Raw genomic sequence first — 24,060 nt, forward strand, 5'->3', positions numbered from 1 at the left:
CCCAATTGAGAATCCCCGTTATGAACACTGCGGGGATGGCTGGGAGACTGCGTTCGGCCCATGTGAGAATGCGGGACACTTCTGTCATTGCTGACTGACTTCGAGTGCCCCCTTGGTGATTGAGGTAGGCCACAGCCATGCCGCTGTCGTACTGTACTTGTTACTGGCCTGTTTTTCAGAATGCTCTAAGCCACAGTGAGAGCTCTGTAGATGACTCTAAGTTCCAGGATATTAATTGGAAGCACTGCCTTGACTGGGGACCATCGGCCCTGGAAGGAGTGCTGGCTGGCTCCTGCACCCCACCCTCTGAGGATTACGTCCATGGTGAGGCGAGCCCAGTCCGGGATACAAAAGGGACAACCCCTGTTCAAATGGGAAGTCTGTAGCCACCAGGCTAGGGAAAGGTGAACCTCTGGGTGGAGGCTCATCGTCTGGGATCAGAGCAGATGGGCTAGCCCGATCCACCTGGAGAGGATCAGGTGTTGTAGTGGACTGGAGTGAAACCATGTCAAAGGTGAAGACCATTGATCCCAAGGCCTGCATTGCAGAGTGAATTGACACTCGGAAATTGCAGAGTAGTCTGCGCAGCCAGTGCTGAAATCTTGTCTGATGTTAGGAAGATTCTCTTAACTCGAGAGTCCAGGAGGGCTCCCAAATGTACCATCCTTTGAGAGGGTGTCAGGGAAGACTTTTTCCAGTTGATCAGCCAATGGTGCATTTGTAGAAAGGCAATGGTTACCTGCAGATGGCAGTGATGAGTCTCTGGGGAGCTGACCAACAGGTATGGGAGCAGTCTGATCCCTTGAAGACGAAGAGAGGCCGCCATTACTGCCATGATCTTGGTAAAGACCTGAGGGGCCGTTGAGTGTCTAAACAGCAGAGTCTGAAATTGATAATGTTGCTGCAGTGTAACAAATTGGATATTGTTTGTTGATGAGAAGGTGCAATAGGTACATGTAGGTAAGCGTCCTGAATGTCTAGGGATACCATAAAAGGCTCCATAGCTAGGATAATGGAACGGAGGGTTTCCATACGAAACCTGGCCACCCTGATAAACTTGTTCAGAGATTTGAGGTTGAGGATAAGCCGATGAGACCCATTTGGCTTCTGAACTAAGAAAAAGGGTAGAAAAATTAATCTTGCCCCGTTGTGAGGAGGGGACCAGAGTTATTACTCTTGAATTCAGTAAGGTCTGAATGGCTTTTGGAGCAGTAGGGCCTTGGTCGACTCCAATGGCGGTCCTGTGCAAAAGAACAGCTGGGTGGGTCGCCTCAGGAAGGAGAGGGCGTATCCATGGGAGACCTCTTCTCTTACCTAGGCATATGACGTGGTTTGATGCAAAATGTGGGCGAATTGAAGAGGCCGGCCTCCCACCCTGGGAGCCCACAGGGAGAAGCCCACCCATGTCAGGCTGCAGGCTTGTCCTCAGATTTGGTAGGTGGACGTCTAGTATCCAAGGCTTGTTTGGCCCTAGGCTTGGAGGCCTTGGCTGATGTCTGCTGCCATGGAAAGGACTGACCCTTGCCTTTACCTTGAGGTAAAAAGGACCGAAAGGATGACGGCCTAGGTTTAGTACTATATGCAGAGGGCAGGAACGCAGTCTTGGAAGCTGCCAAAGTAGTCAAAATTTTATCTAATTCTAGACCAAATAGGATGTCTCCCGAATAAGGAAGAGACTCCAGAGCCCGCTTTGAGTCCAAATCTGCTTTCCAGGAAGGGAGCCAAAGAATACGGCGGATAACCTGCAGGCCAGGAGAGCCGTATCCATAGCTGCTCCATCCCTAATGTGAGATAGGATAGTTTCTTTGAAGCATCAGATGGAAATGTCTCCTCTAGGGCCTCTGCCCAACTCTCAATGGCTCTCGCCACCCAAGCCGTAGCACTAGCAGGACGAGTAATAGCTCCTGTAAGAGTGTAAATCGATTCATGACAAGCTTCTATACGTCTATCTGTAGTCTCCTTCAATGACGTTGCAGTACGAATGGGTAATGTGGCATTTTTAACCAGATGTGTTACATGAAAATCCACTGCTGGGGGAATTTTCAATATAGTGCAATCAGCAGCTGGAAGAGGGAAAAAGGAATGGAACGGTTTTTGAATTTGAAACCTTTTACCAGGCATATTCCATGCTTCACTCATATGATCAGATAGCGGATTGGATTGAGGCAATTCTGGTAAAACCACCTTTTGTCGCTTAAAAAGTGCATTCTTTTTCTTAGGAGCAGGTTCATCCTCTTCTATTTGTAAAATAGATTTTATAGTACCCACAAGAGCAGGTATAATTTAGTTTAGAAGGTGGCTCCTCTTCTCCTGAGACGGATTAAGAGTAAGAGAGGTCTGCGTCTTCTGCCTTCCCAGATGATATATCTGAGTCAGATAACTGAGTGGACTGGGAAGATAAGAGCACGTTTACTAGATTTAGTAGGTAAAGGCTTGTCCTTTTGTAGCATTTGCTGAAAAACCAGAGAGGTATTAGCCAAACTCTGTACTGAGGTAGACAGTACGTCTACCCTTGGGGGAGGCACAGGATTTGCAGGGAGTACCTGCTGTGGCCATCCCACAGGGGGAGCCACTACGGGGACTGCTATGTGGTCCGTAATTTTTGCCAGCATCTGTGAAAAAGCCGCCCAGGGTGGGTACTGAGGGAGAGACACCGGGACTGTGTAGAAATTAATACAAAGACCATCCTGAAAGGGGTCCTCTAGGACTAAATACAATACACAATAATAATCTAATGTGCTCCCCCTGGTGCTGTACTGGTGTTGTCTACTGTATTTTAAGGAGTATGCAACACCAGTACAGCACCAGGGGAAGCACATTAGATTATTATTGTGTATTGTATTTAACCCCAGAGGGATTGGCACCCTCATATCTAAGTGCCGCATACCCCGTCAGATATAATCCAGTGCGCAGGAATACCGAATCTCTTATCCTCTAGGACTAAGCCTGCTGAACAGGACTTACATGACAACAGAGTAGGGGCAGTAGCCTCAGTCTGCTTGTTATTCTTTCCTCTGCCAGACATAGCCACAAGAATAATACAACACACAGTATGATACAGTGCAGTGAACACACTGTAGTATGTGTAATATGGTACAATGTAGTGTGCATCAGCGCTATATATGGCACAATGTAGTGTGCATCCACGCTATATAGTATGTAAGTCCTCACACATAGAAAAAGTGAGGTACAATGAACCCCCTCTCTATACCTTAGTATGTCAGGGTATAGTAGAATAAAGGGACAGTTAAAAACTGACAGTACAGAAAATAGAGTTTAGCACTAGCACAAATCACATATAAACGCAGAAAAGCATTACATGTCTGCAATGGGCACTAATATAAACTACAGTTGATTGGCTGGTAGGATATAACGCTGTATAACCTGGCCCGTGGGAGAGGTATACAGGGGGACTGGAACCAGCTTTTCCAGAGACCTGCTTGCAGAAAATGGCTGCTGCACATCTGAGGGGGTGGAGGGTGAGGGAGAAGCAGCTCAGGGACCACCAAGAGTGCAGTGGAAAGGCGCCCTGAGCTGGGGGAGGGGCTGCAGGGAGAGAGCCTGTTCCCCTGGCTGACGTTAACCACTGGGTCCCCGACCATAATAATGTGCCTCTGTGCCAGTATAATTTTGCCCCGGTGGTCTAGTGGGCGAGCCAGTGTCCTGATCAGCGCCTCCGATCTATCTCCTGAGACCAGACTGCACTATACCACGGGTCCCCGTGAACGGGGTTCAGCCTTACCTCTCCCCTGGATTCCGGGCTGCAGTCTGGGGTCCGGGGAGCCTGATAGCTGGCCCCCGTCAGAGCTCCGATGGGAATATCTAACACAGGCTTGGTGTCACTGCGCCGCGAAGGGGTGATGGGACGGCAGCACAGACGTCCGGAGGAGAGTCTGGTGCTGCGCGCCCGTTATAGTAAAAATAGAATATAAAATAAATCATAAATTAAAAGCTTGGGCTGCTTAATGCAGCCCCGTTATAATGGTGATCCTTGCTCCTGCCGGACACCAACAAAACTGGAGTGCCCTCAGGCTGTGGGCGGTGTATAGGGGGAAGGACCAGAGCATCATGGGATTCAAAAGCTTTGCTGTTGGTGTCCGGTTCTCCAGGTCCCTCCTACAACCCAATGTCTCCCTGTGAGCCCTTTGGACCCTGAAGAAGAAATTTTGGTTTATTCCTCCTGTGAGAATTATAATGGACTTTTACTTCCACTGCATTTGTATTGTTTGTAGTGACAACACACGGATTTGGCAGGACATGCCTTCACATCGTTTCACCAATCCAATGTAAGTCTCAAATCAAAGTACTCATCTAGCAATTGTTAACTTAGACACAAAGAAAGATTTGGCTTCTCTTCTGGGCATCACAGAAGACTAAAACAGCATCAGCTCCCAACTCAAGTCTCCACAGAGCAGCTCTGTAGCGCTCTATCATTCAACAAGTAAACAGATCCCTCTTCCTCTAAAACTGATCTCAGGAAAATGCCGGGATCACAATATCCTGATTTAAGTAGAACTTAGATTATACCATGAATTGGGGATAGTCTTATGTGGAGATAGCAAGAGAAAAAAAATAATAAGTCTTTCCTATAAACCAAAGCAGAAAGTAGGTTGTTGCAAATCTGTCAAAGCTGAACTCAAAAACCAAGTGGTAATTTTGGAATTGTATGGAGTTTGATCATAAATCACTCACTGTATTAAAACAACCCTGCACCCGTAGTAAAAGTGCAACCATTTTCAGAAAGACAAAGAGCAGTCCTTTTATAAGGTCAACGCTTAAAATCATTATCTAAACTCTCTTGCATAAGCAAACTGGCTAACTGACCAGGAGTGGTTGCAAACTTGAAATCGCACCAATACAAGTCATTCAAACCCTTTTGCCTTAAGAAACACTACCTTAAACAGCAAAACCATTAAAGCCAGTTGCACTAATGGCAGATGAGGGGGGAGTGGGAAGGGGGGGGGGTTCCGAGAACATTGCAGGCTGTGTGGATGCTCTTCATTTCTGTATTTATTTATAAGTAAAAACAAACAAAACAATCTGCCAGAGGCTCAGTGCCAAAGCACCCTACTGCTACCAGCATTAAAAAAGAAAAAAATATAATAATAAAACTAGATTATCTGGCTTAAGACTATATCCCCCAAAGTGCTGTGTTCCCCATAGGATGAAAGAAATAAAATAACATTTTTAAATTTGTTAAAAAGAATAATTTTTCAGCCCTAAATTCTGTAACTCAGCTTCCCCATTCACAAATTAGTATTCTCAGTTGTAGGGAGGTCGAGGGGTTACATGTTAAACCCAGTTCAGGCGTTCGCCTGGACTACTGCCTAAATTCTCATTGCAAGGGAGCCAGCACCCCAGTATTGCTAACCTACCAATATCCAATTGGTGTACTTCTATGATACAGTTGCATTTTGGTTAGATGTGCAGTCACAAAAAAGGAAAGAAAGGCTGCATTAACATTACAACATACTTTTTCCTGGACCCAATTACCGGAGCAGATCTCAGAAGAGGCCATATCTAAGCTGGAAAAAGGTCTATAAACGTTTCTACAGGTACTGGGTGTAGGCGTGATACATCAGACCAAATACACTTCATAAATAAGAAGTTAACGTTACACAACACATTATATTATATGTAAAATTAGTCATTCTCATTCTAAGCACAGCAGTCTTAAAATACATTTTAGAGAGGAAAGCAAAAAAAACAAAAACCACAAAAGTGTGAGCATTTACCTCAACTTTCCATGTTCTGTTAAATCGCCATCAGCATGTAATATTGCTGTTAAGAGCCGTAATGTAGAATTTCCAGATTTACTATGGTTATTCTTCATACCTAATAACCAGCGCACCATCATCTTTATAGCGTGAATCTAATTAATACAGAGCATTACTTTATATATTTTCTTCAAAGACATTCAAATACACTTTGTACAATACCAGTAAAATAAATGCTTAGTTATAGGAATGGTTTTTTAAATTCCATTAATTTTAAAGCAAAGGAAAAAAAACTTTTTAATATATCACCTCTTGTAAATATATACTTAAAAAATATACTTAAAAAAATACATATAAAGAAATAAATATAAAAACCTCACTATCTGACAACTTTAGTGCATATTAAATAAGGCTGGAGTGAGCATAAAACATATACTTATACCATCACATAAACACATGAATCTGCTTTACAGACAGAATATTAAATATCAATATACAAAATGCGAAGTACTAAAATAACTATCAATACGATACACTACTAAAAATCCCTTTAACACATACCTGGAAATACATGATATCTATTGTATAATGACTCTCTACAGATCAGATCTACACCCTAGATCTCACAACCTATGATAAAACTAAAGGCACATGGACAATCACCCACATAGCTTAAACGGTTATACTACTCCAACACCGTACTATGTGGGATACTCCATCACAAACTCCGCAACCATATTAAAGCTCCAGTCAGAATTGAGGATTCCCAGCCTACACTATAGGAAACAACTCGAATTCAATGCCTCAGTTAAACCCTTCGGGCTCACTGTATCTAATCTGAATATCCATTTATATTCCAACTGGAGCAGTTTACGTGACCAGTCACCTCTACGCATCCTTGGTGGTACATGATCAATAGCATATCATCAATATGCTTGATAAGGCTGTTGGGGAAGGTATTATTGACAAAGAGATCAGAGGTGTGTTATTTAAAGAATGCCCTGTGGTCCCAATATTCTACACAATCCCTAAGATACGTAAGGATGCACAGAACCCCCCCCCCTCCCCCCCCCTGGCAGGCCGATTATTCCAGCCAGGGGTCTTTGTGTGAACTGATTGCAGTTTACTTAGATGCCTTTTTTGCAGCCGTGCAACCAAGGCACTTTTATGCACGTAAAGGATAAGTCATCTTCAATCCGGGCTTGTAAAGCTTTGAGTGTGGTTCCTGAAAATGTGCTCTTGATGGGTACTGACGTCACCAGTCTCTATACGTGCATCCCGCAGGATAGGGGATTGGTGGCAGTCAAGAGGCTTATCATGGGTAATCCCAAATGTGTTGGCCCAGATATACATTTTTCTATGGAATTGTTAAGAGTTCACTCTGACCCGGAATTATTTAACCTATGATGGCCGTTTTTTTATTCAGCTAGCTGGCTGCGCTATGGGCTTGTGCGTAGCTCCATCTTACGCAAATGAGTATATGCATTCAGTGGAATTAGATCTATTTTTTTCTGAGACCCAAGTGAGTAGTAGTTTTAAATACTTTAGGTATATAGACGACATATTGGTGTTGTGGCAGGGGCCTGAAATGGAGTTGAACCAGTTAATTGCAGGGCACAATGATTCTGAGTGTCCAGCAAAATTATCCATGGTGGTAGTAAATCAGACATACATTTTTTGGATGTAAAGATCTCAGTCAGAGCAGGCAAGATATATACACCAATGTTTTTTCAAAACTGACAGATCGCAATACTTTACTAAAGTTTGAGAGTTTTCATCCCAGATCTGCAACAGACACAATTTATTAGTGTGTAGAATAACTAGTGGCAGGTAATGCTGGATAAGTTTATTTCAAGTGGGTATCCAAGGAAGACATTAGTACAGGCAAAGAAGAAAGCCCTTGCTAAAAAACGTTTTGAGATCTTACAAGAAGGTAGTCAGAAGCAATTGAAGTGATTCCTTGGGTCCATCAGTTTGACAATAAGAGCTATCAAACGAATGAAAAGGCCAAGTATTTGTGGCCGATTATAACGTCAGACCCAGATTTAGGGTGTCTTAAGAGCAGCAGGTTGATGCCTGGCTTCACTAGGGGTCCAAATATTAAGGATCTAGTGGTGAAGACAGACATCACGGATTGGAGTTTGGACCAGAGAGTGGCCAACAAAAAGGGTGGGTGCTATAGATGTACGGGTTGTGCGACCTGTTCATATTTAGTGTCAGGAGATAAATTTCTCCATCCATACACTGGCAAGATGTTTTCAATTGGATTCACATTGATCTACACTACAAAATATGTTATTTACCTTCTGTCTTGCCCATGTGGGTTACACTACGTGGGCAAGACAGATAGGCAGTTCAAGGAGAGGATGGCGCAGCACAGGTCAGCCATTCATGCAGCACTTGTGTCTGGCACCAGTGAAAAGGCAGTGGCGAGACATTTTGTAGAGGCCAGGCATAATATGGCCATGCTGCGCTATCGTATTATTGATCAAGTGCCACCAAGGATGCGTAGGGGTGACGGGTCACGTAAACTGCTCCAGTTGGAATATAAATGGATATTCAGGTTAGATACAGGGAGCCCACAGGGTTTAAATGAGGCATTGAATTTGAGTTGTTTCCTATAGTGTGAGTTGGGAATCCTTAATTCTGACTGGAGCTTTAATATGGTTGCGGAGTTTGTGATGGAGTATCCCACATAGTGCGGTGTTGGAGTAGTATAACTGTTTAAGCTATGTGGGTGATTGTCCATGTGCCTTTAGTTTTATCATAGGTTGTGAGATCTAGGGTGTGGATCCCATAGCTGGGTGTATATCTGATCTATAGAGAGTCATTATACAATAGATATCATGTATTTCCAGGTATGGGTTGAAGGAATTTTTAGAAGTGTATCGTATTGAAAGTTATTTTAGCACTTTGCATTTTGATATTTAATATTCTGTCTGTAAAGCAGATTAATGTGTTTGTGTAATGGTATTTGTTTTATGCTCACTCCAGCCTTATGTAATATTCACTGAAGTTGTCAGAAAGTGAGGTTTTTATATTTATTTCGTTATATGTATTTTTTTAAGTATATTTTTTAAGTATATATTTACAAGAGTTAAAGGGTGGTGGCGTGGGTGACAACGTGGAGAGCTGTGGGTTGGTCTGTGTGGGGCTTTCCCATGGCAACGGACAATCACTGGGCTCACGAGTCTGTGGCTGCCCTGCCCCGTTCTCCCGTCGGCAGGCTCAGGTTGACGTCACTTCCGGTGTGATGTCAGACTTGGGACCGGATGTGCAGCGCGGGACGCTGGGGATCGACAGGAGACGGGACAGGTGAGTCTTTTAGAATATTTGTATTTAAGTTGCACTGTGTGTCCTGACGAAGGGGTGCTGGACCCCGAAACGTTGCAATAAAGCACCATTTGCTTTACTAAAGGCCTCAGTCTTGGAGTGCCACCTTCATTGTGTCTTACTACAGTAGGGATGTGTTATCCGCAGGAAGGCACCCAAGCAAGGCTTCATCATGTCAATTTAATGTTAACAAGGAAAACTCTTTCCCTGATTTCCTAATCACATTTTTCTACCATAAAACCTTGTGAATGTGTGTACCAAACACCAGGCGGCCATGTTGCACAGCTGCTCAGCCCACAGACCATGGCAGGCAAAGGGAACTCCGCAATCTGGTAGAAATGGCAGTCACATTTTCGGGAACAAGATTACTTCCCCTATTGTAAAACGTGAAAAATTACCAAAGTAATGATGTATGGTGGTTGCACATCACTCCCTGCAAGCAAATTTGGCCTTCCAGTAAAAGTGACATTTTTCTCTGGAAAAGAAATGGAGAAAGCTGAAGCCTGAAACTTTTAAGAACATAGAAAATAAGTTGGAAACACCCACTTCCTTTCACACACCCTGTGAAAACTTCTTGATGATACCAGTTTCTAGCCCAGAGTATGGTCTGAACTACGCTGCCAGAGAAAGCTTACGCTTAGCTCTAAAGGACTAAGGATTCAGCAGCCACATCATTAACACCAGCAAAGTTGAACTTTGGTGAAGAAAAGACACCTGACTTAGTCAACCTAGTTTTGGAGGCAAACACCAAGATGGGCCCACTGCCATGATAAGAATATCAGTTTAACAACCACTTTCGCTGCCTGTCTGGTGCCAACAGGACTACTTGACCTTCCCATGCAGACAAGTGACAAACAGCAAGAACGGTGAAGGTGTCAGGTTGTTTTTTTGCACTTCTGGAATCATTTAAGGGATTTAACGTCTGCGTTGCCAAAAGAACATAAGCCTGCAACAAGCCTGGAAGCCATCCTTGATCAACCGATTGCCTATATAGGAAATACTCATCTGGATGAGAGAAGGAAGCAGGCATCATTGCCTTCATCTTCGTGAACAGACATGGCACAGTTGCCAGGTCAAAAAGTAGAGCCAAAAAGTCAAAGTAATGGGACTGAACTACATATCCGAGGTCCTTGTGTCCCTCTCACATTGGAGCATGCAAGCAGAGCCGTAACTAGACTTTTTGGTGCCCTGTGCCAGAAAGAGCATTGGCGCCCCCCTCATTTTTGAAAGGGACATAATGTACCCAAAAAGGACCATGGCTTCATGGGGAAGGGCCAGGGAAAAGATAGGAGAGGCCGGGAGATGCTGGGGGTGAAATAAGAGGAAGCTACAAGCAAGAATGATCATAAACAGAAATTTGACAGGCCCAAACAGCGCCCCCTGACCTGTGGTGCCCTGTGCGATGGCACTGGCCGCACTACCCTAGCTACGGCCCTGCATGCAAGTACACATCCTCAATGTCCATAAACACCATAATCTGTTATATCCTGTTCATGATAAAAATCAAGGACTCCATCTTGAACATGCCCACCTAAATCTGAATTTTTAGGGATTTCAAGATCGAAAGGAACCATCCAGCAGCTGCACCAAGAAGAAATTGGGGTAAAAACCTTCTGCTCTTCTGGATCTGGTACAGGTACCTTTGATGATATTAAGGACAATATGGCGTCCTTTGGATCTGCTAGTGGTGGATAAATATTTTGTTGACGATTAGGTTTATTATGCATTCAAAACTTACAATTGCTCTCACCTAAAGAGGGTGTCTGAGGTGGAATGAAATCACAGAGAAGAAAACAGACTCAATCAAGGTACATTCCCATGTGGGTGGCCTGCCCTTAATGATAACTGTTTTTCAGAAGGCATTGGAGCTGGACACTTAGCTGACTATGCCTATTTTCCTATCTGCTGAGCTCCACAAGGTGCAGACATTAATTTCTGGAGGTCTGACTGTTTCATTTCCAAGGACCAAAAAGCGAAACCTAGGTCATTTAGGTCTGCAAGAAATATTTCCCCTGATGGGCGGGTCATTTTAAATTCTCTATACCTTACTTCCTTTTGATGCCCTTGTGAGGGCACAAGGCAACCTCAGGGTCCGAGCCTTCAACCTGCTCACCTTCCTCCTGGGAGGAAGATTTGGTACCCAATAACTTTCGGGAATGAAGAACAGCAGAGATCTCTCATTTTCTTGGTCTAGAAGTACAGATGTATCCTCACTCAACTTTGCTGCAGTCGCGTCATAAAGCACCTCTTGGCGCGCCTGGTCCCGTGAGACACTGCTAGCGTTGTGTGTCTTTTTTTGCCAAAAATGCGTCCAAGTCTACGATGTAATGCGATACAACTAGTACGCACCAGGAGACTGCCGATTAATTTGATATGCTACACTTTCATATCTGGGACAAAAAGTCAACAGGAACAAATGGTCGACACTTTTTGTTTTGTTTCCTAACCCACCTTTCTTGGTGCCTAATCTATCCCTCCCTCCTTGTGTCTAACCGTTGAGGCAGGTGCCTAACCCTAACCATCCCTTCTAGTGCCTAACCCTAAACCCTGCCTCCTGGTGCCTAACTCTAACCCACAGGTAAGTGCCTAACAAAACAAAACATGCGTCGACCATTTGTACCAGTCAACCTTCGTCCCTGTCGACCTATTGATTGTCTAACATATGGTGTCTATCTAGACACTGTCGACTTTTTTACTTTCTATCTAAACTCCGGATACCGACCTACTCCTGGGACCAAGCATTGACGGATGGCTTTCTTCCTGTGCCTAATGATCCTGACCCCCACCCGTGGTCTCGAGGCATGCATGCAATATAAAAACAGGTTCAGCACTTGCATGTAAGACGCAACTTCGGTGTGGGGTGTGGTACTGGACATCGATGGAGCAGTGACCAGGTCCATCACGGAGGTAGTCCCTCAGCAGAGACTGCCTCGGGTGAGTGGCATTCCTGGGAGGCTACTGGAGTATATAATTGGAGGAGATTGAACTTTTGAAAACAAATTCAAAAACGGGCAGTCTCCAAAGCAACACCAATCTATATAACCCAGTGTTTCCAGTCATGGGCCCCCACACAGATGAATTGGAAAAACTGCAGTATTATGAACAAATATATATAGGTGTATTTTAATATATTAATAAAATGTGTGGAAATATATATTTATGTAGCATACACAAAGCACTTTACAGAGAATATTTATACATTCACATCAGTCCCTGTTGATCTTACAATCTATGCTCCTTATAACATGTGCACACATACTGTAGCTACAATTCAATTAACTGGCCTGTGTTGGAGGAAGCTGGAGCACCTGGAAGAAACCCACGTACACACAGGGAGAACATATAAAATCCACAGTATATATATGTATTTGCACCCATGCACATATATACACATACGTAATAGTCTAGTAGCAGTAAACCATCATAATGGTGGCATCTTTTAGCAGGTTTGCTTCTACTTAGTTGGAATTTTATATACATTAAATACTATAAAAATAAAATCACTAAATACATATATCCTGTGAAAATGCAGGAAACTTGCCTTAACCAATGTTTCTTGTGAAACTTCATCATCAGGTACCCAGAGTTTAGTGGTCTTCCTGCCCGGGCACTAAAACAAAAATCCTTAATTAAACAGGACAGATTAAGACAACCGATATAAGTGAACACTTTGTTTAAACAAATCTATGAATCCACGGTGAATATAATCAAACACTGGTAACAATCTGGAACAGAAAAATCTCAGCGAATAGATTTGCCATAGTTACATCTCAGATGACCTCTTCCTAGGGCAAACAGTTTAGGTAGCTTGTACTGAACACCTGTTACTTTACTGGAGTGGCAAAGTGAGAAATGTATAGAGCCTTCTATAGAGTTAAGAAGTGGACAGGCATAGAAACTGCCCAGAGTGACCAATCAGCTTTTGCCTATCAAATTATAGAATGTACTTGATAAATGCCAGCAGAAGCAGATGGGTTACTATGGGCAACTTCACCAAATTTACACAGTTTAGAAGCCCTGATACTATCTCTGCCTAAGCCACAGAAGATAATGGCTATCATACAGGATATTCTTGGAAGTGCAGTAACTTCTTTGTTTTGCCTGTTCGGTCTCAAATTGTCAAAGTCTTATTGATGCAGCAAATTAACAAAAATACAATCAATCAGCAGAGTCTTAAAAGTTAAATGCACAGCTACTAAATAGGAGAAACTATTAGCAAGGGTGAACACATACTGTAATCTGTATACTAATAACTATCTTAGTGGTTGTCTTGTTTTCAGGCTTGTAAAGCCTGCTCCTGAGATACAAGGCTAGTTTAAACAGATGAACCCCCTGTACTCTGTCTGCACATTAACAAAGCCTTTGTTAAGCAGTCTCAAAGCTTCACTGCAGCATATTATACTATGTACTTAACAAGCTTTCCCATAGAACTCCATTTTCTTTACTGAGCAATAACACATCTGAAAGCTGCAGGCAATACCACAATATACACAAACGCTTACGTGCAGGTCCCTTCGCTTACATTATTGTCAGACTATGAAATTGAAAGTGTTTCATGGGCTTTGAAATCCGTCTTTCAATGTGGATCTTTAAAGTATTTGTGTATAAGCACTTAAACCTTCCCTTAGTCAGTCAATTCCAAATTTACTGCAACGTTCACAACTCTACTTTACACACCACACTTTTAAAGAGCTTGTTCACACTTTGGGCCGTATTCAATTAGAAGTGAAAGACGCTTTCGTATGGTTTTTAGCAATAATTTTGCGGGGTTTTTTTTACTCTGTATTCAATTCCAGTCCGTTTTCGCCTATGCGGAAAGTCAAGGAAATGAAATAGGCGATTTTTTTTCTCTTTCTATTCTGTGGAGAAAGTGTAAAATCTATATTTTGGGGTGCAAATGTTGGAAAACCAATCAAACTCCTCCCCCCCCCTAAAGAAAAAAAATTCCAGGATCCACCCCCAAAAAAACCATTGAAATTGGGGGCGAAAATTACAAAAGTGGGGGGACAACTTCAAAAACTAGCTAAATATGCTCTGGGGGTGCTCTAAGAAGGGGACATTTTTGGGATTGCAGATGCTTGTATGACTAAGGAATTTCACTTTTCTAAAACTTCACTTTACAGACATTAAAATAAGATAGTACCCATTTTCAAGCACCCCAAAGTTGATGGGACTACTTATTTTCACCATAAAATATTTCTTAATGCCATTCTTCACCACTTTGCAAGGACGCTAATAACAAGGATTTTAAACAAGTTCAGTAGCCCAATTCGTTTTATTAGGGCTATTGGAACACTTCCGGGCCTGTTTTGGAACTGAATACGATGGAAAGCGGGGACGCGCGCGATAAGTTTCCGCGCCCCCAAAACACGCAATGTCGGCGGAAAGTCCGGCAGGCAAAACTTTTCTCTGAGTGCAAAACTAATTGAATGCCGCCGAATGGCTGCAAGGTATACGATGGTCTTTCCCACAATCGGAATGTGGACAAGCAGCATGTGGACCCTGGGAGGCAGGCACCATGAGGTCTACAAGAGTTTCACAGTACAATTGTAAACATCTACCTCCACTCCAGTGTTCAACATACTGCTCGTCGACTAGACAAATGTATCCCGGCTGGAAAACTGGTAAAAACTCTGTATGCACTTTCATGTATGACCAATACAGAGGTGTCCTCATCCATCTAGCCTCCTTGCTCGTTAAACAGCCCTTCTAATCGCCCCATGCCGTGGTTCGGTAGCGCAGAGCGTCTATGCGACCCTGACCTTCAAATGCATCTTATTCCCAGAGCGATGTGAATAGATAGCACAAGCAGCTTCTGCTGATTAAAATGATATGCAGCATGCCTATGTTCTCTGTGCGTCTGTGGATGTATCTGCATGTGAAACGCTACGTTACAGTGTTACAGCCACTGACACGAACGTTACGTTTGCTATGCAGATACACCCACAGATGCACAGGGACCATAGGCATGCTGCATATCATTTTAATCAGCAGAAACTGCTTGTGCCAACTATTTGCATAACTCTGGGAATAAAGACACATTTGAAGGTAAAAAGTTGCATAAATAGACGCTCGGCGCTACCGAGGCACACAGAGCTCCTGCGTGGTGTGGCGCGACTTGTAGCGCATGGAGGATAGATGTATGTGGGCCCATGTGCAGGTTGTGCTGCATTCCAAAATGATCAACAGGTGTACAATAGCACGCTATAGTGGGCATGAGCTCCCCAAAACGCGATTCATTCTATGTTTTAAAGATGCGTTTCAGACATTATTTCGTAGTTGGAAAATGCGTTAGTAGCCGACATAGGAGACACCGCCATCAAGTATACTTGTATCACTGCATAGGCCAATGAACAGAAATATGTTCCCCAAATGAACCAAGAACTTACTCTGTCAGTCATTAACACATCCTTCACCACAAAAGTTGCCACCATTGACTTTAATGGGGCGGCAAACTGATCAGGCGCCAGCTGTGCTATGTGCCCGATGGAGACGAGGGATACAATGAGCTGCTCCGGGTTGCTGGGGTCCAGACTCTTGTGTAATGGCTAAATGTAAGAAAAATGGAGTCAGAAAACCATTGAACTAAAGATTACAGAGCTGGTCAGACTTAAGGGAAAACCAGGCTTCACCTACACAAAACTAGGCTACATGGGCAGCAGTACCGATGCAGTCTGCTGAAGGGCACTTACACTGAGCAAGAAATCTAGAAGTGCACACAAAGGAAATCACATCCCGAGCAATGTGCTTCACCACAGTATAACACAGGACACCCAATTACACGGCTTAGGAAACAATAACTCTTGTTATCTGCATTACATGAATCTAAGGCCTGACAGAGGGATATACAAGTCCTCAGTAACACAAGCTGAAACAAGATGGGCATTAATTACACAAAATAGAAGAATTAAAATACAAATTGGGAAGAAAAAATAAATAAAAATACCCACAACACTAATGGTGCGTACACACTGGGCGATTAAAGTGGACGACTGAACGATAACGATATCGTTATCGTTCAGTCGTCCACTTTATCGTCCATTTTTAACACAAAAAAGATGAACGACGACGCGCGTTCCCGCGGGTCGTTCGTCATCCTCGTTCATCGGGCTGACATGCAGGCCAACCTGACGACCTCGTCAGGTTGCTGCATGTCAGGGAATGGGTGAGAGAGCCCGGCGCTGAACGATATCGCTAATGATATCGTTCAGCGGCTGTGCTCAATGTCATGAACGACATTGAGCACAGCCTGCCGGGGACACACTAGACGATATCACTCAGGGAGCATATCGTCTAGTGTGTATGCACCTTTACACCCCAGTTTGTGCAACATTTCTCTTTCCCCTGCCAATTTTGAATGGCTGCATGGGAAACTTAGTATATGAAGGCATAAATACTTAGCTACCTGTTATGTGATCTGTATATAAACAGCTACATGTAGTAGTCAATACCACAGAACACGGAATTTTAAGAATTAAAGAAGAATACCATTATTCAGTCCAGAATCCACATGCGAATGTTAAACCTGTAACATTTATGCTGTGACCAACTTAAAGTCAAAGGTCCAGGCAAATCCAGAGTGTTATGGTGTAGGACTGAACAAGGTCAACTGAGGACCAAAAACAAGGGGAAGAGGGGGTGGGGAGATTATGTCCTGTATATGTAACATACAGCCGCACAGGAAGAATGAGAATATATAAATACACATGCCATCAAATAGGTGGAAATTAGCAATCAGATGTCTCCCTGGAGAAAAGTTAAGGCGCGTAGCCACTTGCCGAGAAAACTGAGCGATTGAACGATCACGACATCGTTATCGTTCAATCGCTCATTAATCGTGCAGAAAAACGTCGGCAACAACCAGTGATGCGCGTTCCCTCTACTCGTTGTCGGCATTGCTCAAACATGACGGTCAACCTGACGATATCGTCAGGTTGTGCATGTTCGGGGAAGAGAGAGGGTGCCTGCTGTGAACGACATTGTTCAGTATGGGCACTGCACAGTATTATGAAGGACTGAACGATAAGGATATCGTTATTGTTCAGTCCTTCATTGTCGGCAAGTGGATACGCGCCTTTACACAAACACAGCTTGCAGATAAACTAAAAGAAAATTAACTGAAAAATACACAACACAGACATTTCACCTTGGGCAACACTCTTACCTCAAATATTTGGGCAAACTGTGTCTCTTTGCTAGTAAATATTGCGTGTATACAGTGGATAGCGTACTTTGCTTGACGAAGAGGACCCTTTTTAGCCTTCTGCTGTAGAACTGGAAGCAAAGCTCTTAAATAAAACACAAGCATATACGGGATTAATATATGCTCTACAGCAGCACAGAGGACTACAGAATGTACTAAACCTTTCAATGAAATGTAAAAAAACTTTAAAACAGAGCCTACAAAAGAAATATATATCTACACTACCAGTAAAATGTTTTTATTGCAATTTACGCAGTTTAATGATAATGTACTCTGAAATTAATACAGTTTACCCCCATTGGAAGAAACAAAAACAATTTTGTTTATCAAAATGTACTAAATTCTTGACTTCTGACTCAAACTAGACACCTTTTGCAGATCTAACCGTCACACACTTATTACTATGCAAGTGAAATATTGTCAGCACCGAGTCGCATGCTGTTGCAGCCGCTTTCACATCTTTTGGCGTAGTCGCGTCTGCGACTTCATGCTAATGCTAGTTTCAGCCCTTCCCCTGGCATCTGAATGTACAAGGACAGACCCCCACTTTGAGCGTCTTTAGACGTTGAAATACCACTTGGTGCATTATTAGATGCAACTATTGGTCACACCGTATACACTTACACAACCCCATGCTAGGTGCAGATCTCTCTCAGAGAACGACCTCCAATGTTTGAGTTCACAACCAGTTCAGCGACACAAAATGCCCATTAGACAAATCATTTTTTGGGTCTGAATAGCCACCGGCCAAGAACGCCCAGCACATTTCCAATACATTTCTGATATCAATCATAACTGCTCCTCTGTGCGTACATACTATAGTACGCATGCACACTTTAGCAACTTACACAGTTGAAAAACAAACCCTGTGCATGAATATCAGCATTGAGTGAGACTCTCATTAAGCCCTGTTTTAAAAGTTCCTCAAAAGAGTTGCACTTGTAGGATGCTTTGCTTTCACCCAGCTGTCCAGTTCATCCCAAACCAGATCAATGGGCAGTGTTCCCCCCCAGGATCTATTTCACGAGTGCTCCTTGCGGCTTATTTTATTAAAAATAGATGCATGCATCATGGATCTCCCCCATGCATGCCTTTTTTTTTTTTTTAACAAATGACACCGCGCGGACGGTCGGACGCATGATGCATCGTACGCGAGATCGTATGACCATCGTGCCAATAGTGCGGCCGGGACTGCCAGAGAGTTCAAGGGAAATCGTAAGATGAATCTTATCTTATGCTGGTCGTACCAGTGTATGGCCAGCATTACAGTAAGTACAGACTGAGTGCGCAGATGTGCACAGTATTAGTGTTTAGCACGGTCTCAGAGACTACAGCACTGATAAAAAAAATTAAAAGAAGTTAAAATTCCTCATATTTATTTGAACTAGAGTTTCAAGTATTACACTGACCCCACCCGGCTATCACTTAACATCGCCCAGCTGTCAAAATTCACTGGAGAGAACAAGGAGGGGTTATAAATCTGGAAACTGCACTGGATCTTGTGCTTTTCCCGAAGGTAGTTCTGACATGGCCTGGATTTGTGTTTTGGGTCATTATCAGGATGAAATCTTGACCAACTAGGCTTTGATTAGGTTATTGTATGGTGCTGCAAAACGCTGTAGGTAATCATTATGGTTCCGGGTGTCTGTGCAAGTCACTGACTTGGGATCCATCAAAAGAGCCCCAGACCATTATGATTCCTCTTCCTTCTTTGACAGTTTGTGTCATAGAGGTTTATTTACTTTTACAAGCAGTCACTTCTTGGCATGTTGAAGCAAGAAATTTAATAGTGCTTTAAAAAGTAGAACATGGGATGTTTAAAATGCAAATGTTTAATTAAATTATGGGTAACGAATCAAAGATTTCACATTTTGATTGATCGGTCCATAAGACCTTCTTCCAGTCTTCAGTAGTCCACTGGTGGTGCTACATGGCCAGGGAAGCCTCTCTCAGTTCTGATGAACAGCTGTAAGGTTCTCAATCCATAACTTGTTCACTGAAAGTCAACCTAAAAAAACTTTTTCTTTTTTAAACCTACAGCAGTTTACCGCTTACCTTCCAGGTTATTCACTGGACTTACATTGCTTAAATTTCGATACACCGGAAAAATGGGTGTGTACTAAATGTTGACTGTTCGTGTATATATTTATATCTATATAACCCGACGCTTCAATTTTAATTCTAACACCAGAGTGTTTATTAGGTATACAGCTCATCATATCAGCTTATGATCCAAACCATAATGAGGTGCTCACACGACCAGCGCATGTCATAATACTGAGTGCTTTTGAAGAAGCACAGAGGCAGAATAGCCACGTAATAGGCACTAAAGAGGGGATTGAACAAGACTTCCGTCATCCTGCAGTTGAAGTCGGCTTTCAGACACTCCACTTCATTGCGTATAAGGTCTGGGGATAGCGGACAGCTGTGGGGCGAATTGAAGGTGGGGAATGAAACTGTTCCCTCAGTTGTGTTCACAGAATGGATTGTCACCACGACTAAGACAATTTACTATGCATGTATGTACACAAGTAGTGTATCTCGAAAGAGAAAGATGTTGTATACCACAAAAATAAATATATATATATATATATATATATACACACATACATATATATACATATACACACACACATAAAATACACTAGCATTTTGCATGTTTTCAATGTTTGTTCCTGTTCTCACCATCAGTGGGATGTGTCTTTGGCAATTATTTTTCATTATTACTAACCCTCTGTATTGTTAATTTGGAAAAAAAATAAAAATAAATAAATCTTAAAAAAAATATATATATTATATATACACACACTCACGATCTAATGTGCGGGAAATCATCTTCAATTTTGTTTCCAGTATTTTTGAAAATTTGCAGAGCAGCCTCGGCCACTTTTTCATCATCCATCTTTAGACACGCCAAGAGGGATTCAAAGGTTTCAGCTGAATGAAATGAGATGGGATGTGTGAAAGACAGCACCTAGGAAGATAAAATCAGTCTGTCAGACCAGCAGGAATACCTATATCAATACAATTAAGGTCTCACTGCCCCTAGCTTTTGCTCTATACTTTATGTCATGGATAAACTGCAGTCACATAATGCAGCACACACACAGATCCTGACAGCTGGGCACAGTGACAGGTCTCCAGTATTAAAGCACAACTTGATGGACAATAGAATTTAAATCTTTTCATTTTCAGACTGATCATGAGAGAGCGAGTGAAAACCCCCCAGGTCATCAAGTGGTGAATGTGTAATTCATGTTGAAGGAATTTTCCTAGCCTGTAATCTAAATAAGCTTTCACAGCTGAGCTGCACTTACATAGAGATCTGTGATATGGACAGCCAGTTTGATACAATTAGAGCCAAAGTTTAACATGACCAAATCAGATGTTGGTGCAAAAATATTGTACAACGGCAAGCACAGGGGACCCTGTGATTCAATCTCTAACAGGGGTATTCAATATGGGTGCGATAACATCGTTTTTGCGTTAATATCGGAGGTATGACGTCATTATCGCAGGTTTTACTTTTACACCGTATTCAATTTCAAAGACTTATCGCAGTTTTGAAAAGTCTTTGATAAAAAACGGGGCTAAGTTCACCATTGAATAGGTGTCGAAAAAAAGAGCAGAATTGGGGTATAGGGGTGCAGGCGTAAAAATAATAGCCTGCACCCCTGAAAACGACATTTAAAAAAGAACTGTCAAAAAAAGTTAAAAAATAAAATTGGGACACCCCAGAAAATTAATTTAAAAATTGGTGTGCAAAAAAAAAAAAAAAATGGGAAAAAATTGTTTAACAATAGGGAAATAGGTTCAGGGCTATTCTGCAAGTATGCGGCAGATGTTTTCTAGAATAGAATTATAGCGGCAGGTGCACAAATGAAGAATTTTTAAAAACTTACTTTAGGGACATAAAAATATGCTAGTACCCATTTTCATGTACCCCAAATTTGATGGGACCACTTAAAAAAACGAAAAAAAATAACCTAAGTGCTCTTCTGCATCACTTCTTCAATGTCGGAAAAAAACACCTGCTGCGGCTATTTAAATCCCTGACTTTCAATTAAAGGCTAAAACGGGGGTACCCATAGTGTTCCCCCATGTTTTTACTACTTTAGGGGGTCTTACAATTTTTTTTAAGAAAAAATTCGTAACTTTACGCAAATCCAACTTCGGAGTTTCCCGTTTTCGTTAATTTTATATTGAATACGGGGATAAGCGGGAGCGCGCAGCAGACTTTAACGCAGAAAAAAACTCCGATATGAAACGTTAACTTCGACAGTGAAGTTAACGTTTCATATTGAATACCCCTCTTAGTCCGCTAAATCCCCTTCTAAAACCTCAGATGGACAATTATTCAATGAATTGCCTGAAACAAATAGACAATGACAGCAGACTTGTGCTCTGTTATCTAGACCACAGTTCTGCCGAATTTAATGCAGCAAATGAAGGTCAGATCTGAAAGGAAGGTGCAGTAGGTGACAAAAGACTTAGGGCCGTATTCAATTTGAGACGAAATGTCGGCATCAGCGAAAATTTATCGCCGATGACGTCATTTTCGCCTATTTTCTTTATCCCCGTATTCAATTACATTGACTTTTCGCTGGGACGAAAAGTCAGTGTAAAAAAACGGGGATATTTGCCTGCCTTTAAGCTGGCGAAAAAAAATGCAGAATTGGGGTTTAGGGGTGCAGGCTTAAAAAAATTAGCCTGCACACTTGGGTATGACCCCTTAAAATGATCTGTGTCAAAAAAAAAATAAAAAAAAATCGGGACACCCCCAATTTTTTTTTTTACATTTTGGGGTGAAAAAAAAAAAAAAAAAAAAAGGAAAAACCACTTCTAAAATAGTTAAATAAATTCCAGAGGGGGTCAGAAGTACGCAACAGGTGTTTTCTTCAATGTGTGTGACAGTGGCGGGTGCATTTTGCAGAATTTAAAAAAAAAAGAAAAAAAAACTTTTTAGGGACTTAAAAATATGCTTGCGCCCATTTTCATGTTCCCCAAATTTGATGGGACCATTTTTAAAAGCGAAAAACAAAAAACAAAGTGCTCTTCTGCATCACTTCAATGTCGGGAAAAAACACCTGCCGAGGCTAATACAAACCCCGACTTCCTTCAGCAGGCAAAAATGGGGGTACCCATAGTGATCCCCCATGTCTGGACATCTTTAGGGGGGGGTCCCAGGCATATTTCCCAAAAATTCCTGTTTTTGTTCGTAGATAGTGCAAACAGTCAATTTAAAAAAAACAGATAATTTTTCAATTGCCTTCAGCAGGTGAAAAAAAGTGCAGATTTGGGGTTTAGGGGTGCAGGCTTAAAAAAATAGCCTGCACCTTTGGGGATTCCCCCTTAAAACGAAATGTGCAAAAAAAAAAAATAGTGGGACACCCCAAAAATATATTTTATTCTGGGGGGTGAAAAAAATAATAATAAAAAATAAAAAATAAATAAATAAAAACCCACTTCTAAAATAGACAAATTAAATCCACAGGGGTTCCCTTATATGCGGCAGGTATTTTCTTCATTGCACATAGTAGCGGCAGTTGCATTTTTGCTGAATTTTAAAAAAAATAAGTTTGGGGACTTAAAAATATGCTAGTACCCATTTTCAAGTATCCCAAAATTTGATGGGACCACTTTTAAAAAACGAAAAAAAAAAAAAAACTACGTGCTCTTCTGCATCACTTCTTTAAAGTCGGGGAAAAAAACACCTGCTGCGGCTATTTAAAAACCTGACTTTCTTCTGCAGGCAAAAACGGGGGTATCCATAGTGATCCCCCAGTTCTGGACATCTTTAGGGGGAGTCCTACATTTCCCAAAAATTCCCGTATTTTTTCGCTGATCCAAGTTTTGCCTGTTCCCGTTTTCGCCTACTTTGGAATTGAATACGGGGAATAGCGGGCACCCGCGCGATACTTTTCTGCCTGGAAAACAGGTGAAAAGTTCAGCAGGCGAAAAGTCTGGACTTTTCGCCTCAAATTGAATACGGGCCTTAATGCCGTATTCAATTGCCAGCGAAAAGTTATCACCAGTGACGTAATTTCGCCAGGTGAGAACTTTTCCCCGTATTCAATTGCAAAGACTTTTCGACGGTGCGAAAAGTCTGTGCCTTGTAACCAGCGGAAAAGATTCGCCTGTGAATAGAGGCGGAAAAAAGTGCAGAATTGGGGGTTTGGGATGCAAAGTTGCAGGAACACCCCTGCAGCCTTGGGACAATCCCCCAAAAGTAAACTGCGTCAAAAAAGTTAAATACTTTAGAATACCCCAAAAAAGTACTTTCGTTTTGGGGGCGAAAAAAACAAAGTTGGGATACAAAATTAAAAACTAGCAAAATAGACTCCAGGGGGTCCCCCAAGTATGGCCAAGCTTTTTTATTGATTGCAGGTGCATGCTGAAGGTGCGTTTTTTTAAAAACACACTTTAGCAATTTTTAACAATGCATGAACCCATTTTCATGTACCCCAAATTTGCTGAGACTACTTATTTTGGCCAAAAAAAACCAACTGCTAAATGCTATTCTTCAGCATTTGTTTCAAGACGCTAAATGCTCTCAATTGGTGCTATTTAAGCACCACAAAATACCTCCAACAGGGCTATTCGGGGGTATCCATAGTGATCACCCATGTCAGTGCATCTTTTGGGGGGTGTCAGTGCGATTACCCCAAATCAGAAAGGACTTTGACGATTTCAGTTTCACCGGGACGCGTCCTTTGCAATTGAATAGGGCGAAGCGCGGTGACGAGCGCGATACTATTCCAGAGTCTAAACTAGCGATGACAACGAAAACTCCGGCATGCGAAAAGT

At 42.3% G+C, this 24,060-nt stretch overlaps 1 protein-coding gene across 3 annotated transcripts in view; it reads right to left on the reverse strand.

Moving 5' to 3' along the window:
• Window positions 1-24,060, reverse strand: part of PDS5B (PDS5 cohesin associated factor B) — a 149,835-nt gene that overhangs the window by 32,523 nt on the left and 93,252 nt on the right. For all 3 annotated transcript variants that reach the window (XM_088460234.1, XM_088460236.1, XM_088460233.1), the window contains exons 19-23: window positions 20,067-20,227; window positions 17,215-17,338; window positions 15,440-15,598; window positions 12,592-12,660; window positions 5,736-5,872 (exon numbers count right to left, since the gene is read on the reverse strand). In XM_088460234.1, the coding sequence (XP_088316360.1) occupies window positions 5,736-5,872; window positions 12,592-12,660; window positions 15,440-15,598; window positions 17,215-17,338; window positions 20,067-20,227 (650 nt within the window). The remainder of the gene's footprint in view (window positions 1-5,735; window positions 5,873-12,591; window positions 12,661-15,439; window positions 15,599-17,214; window positions 17,339-20,066; window positions 20,228-24,060) is intronic.

This window comes from Taudactylus pleione, unplaced genomic scaffold (assembly GCF_031769625.1).
Source record: "Taudactylus pleione unplaced genomic scaffold, aTauple2 ptg000043l, whole genome shotgun sequence".
Classification (NCBI taxonomy): domain Eukaryota; kingdom Metazoa; phylum Chordata; class Amphibia; order Anura; family Myobatrachidae; genus Taudactylus; species Taudactylus pleione.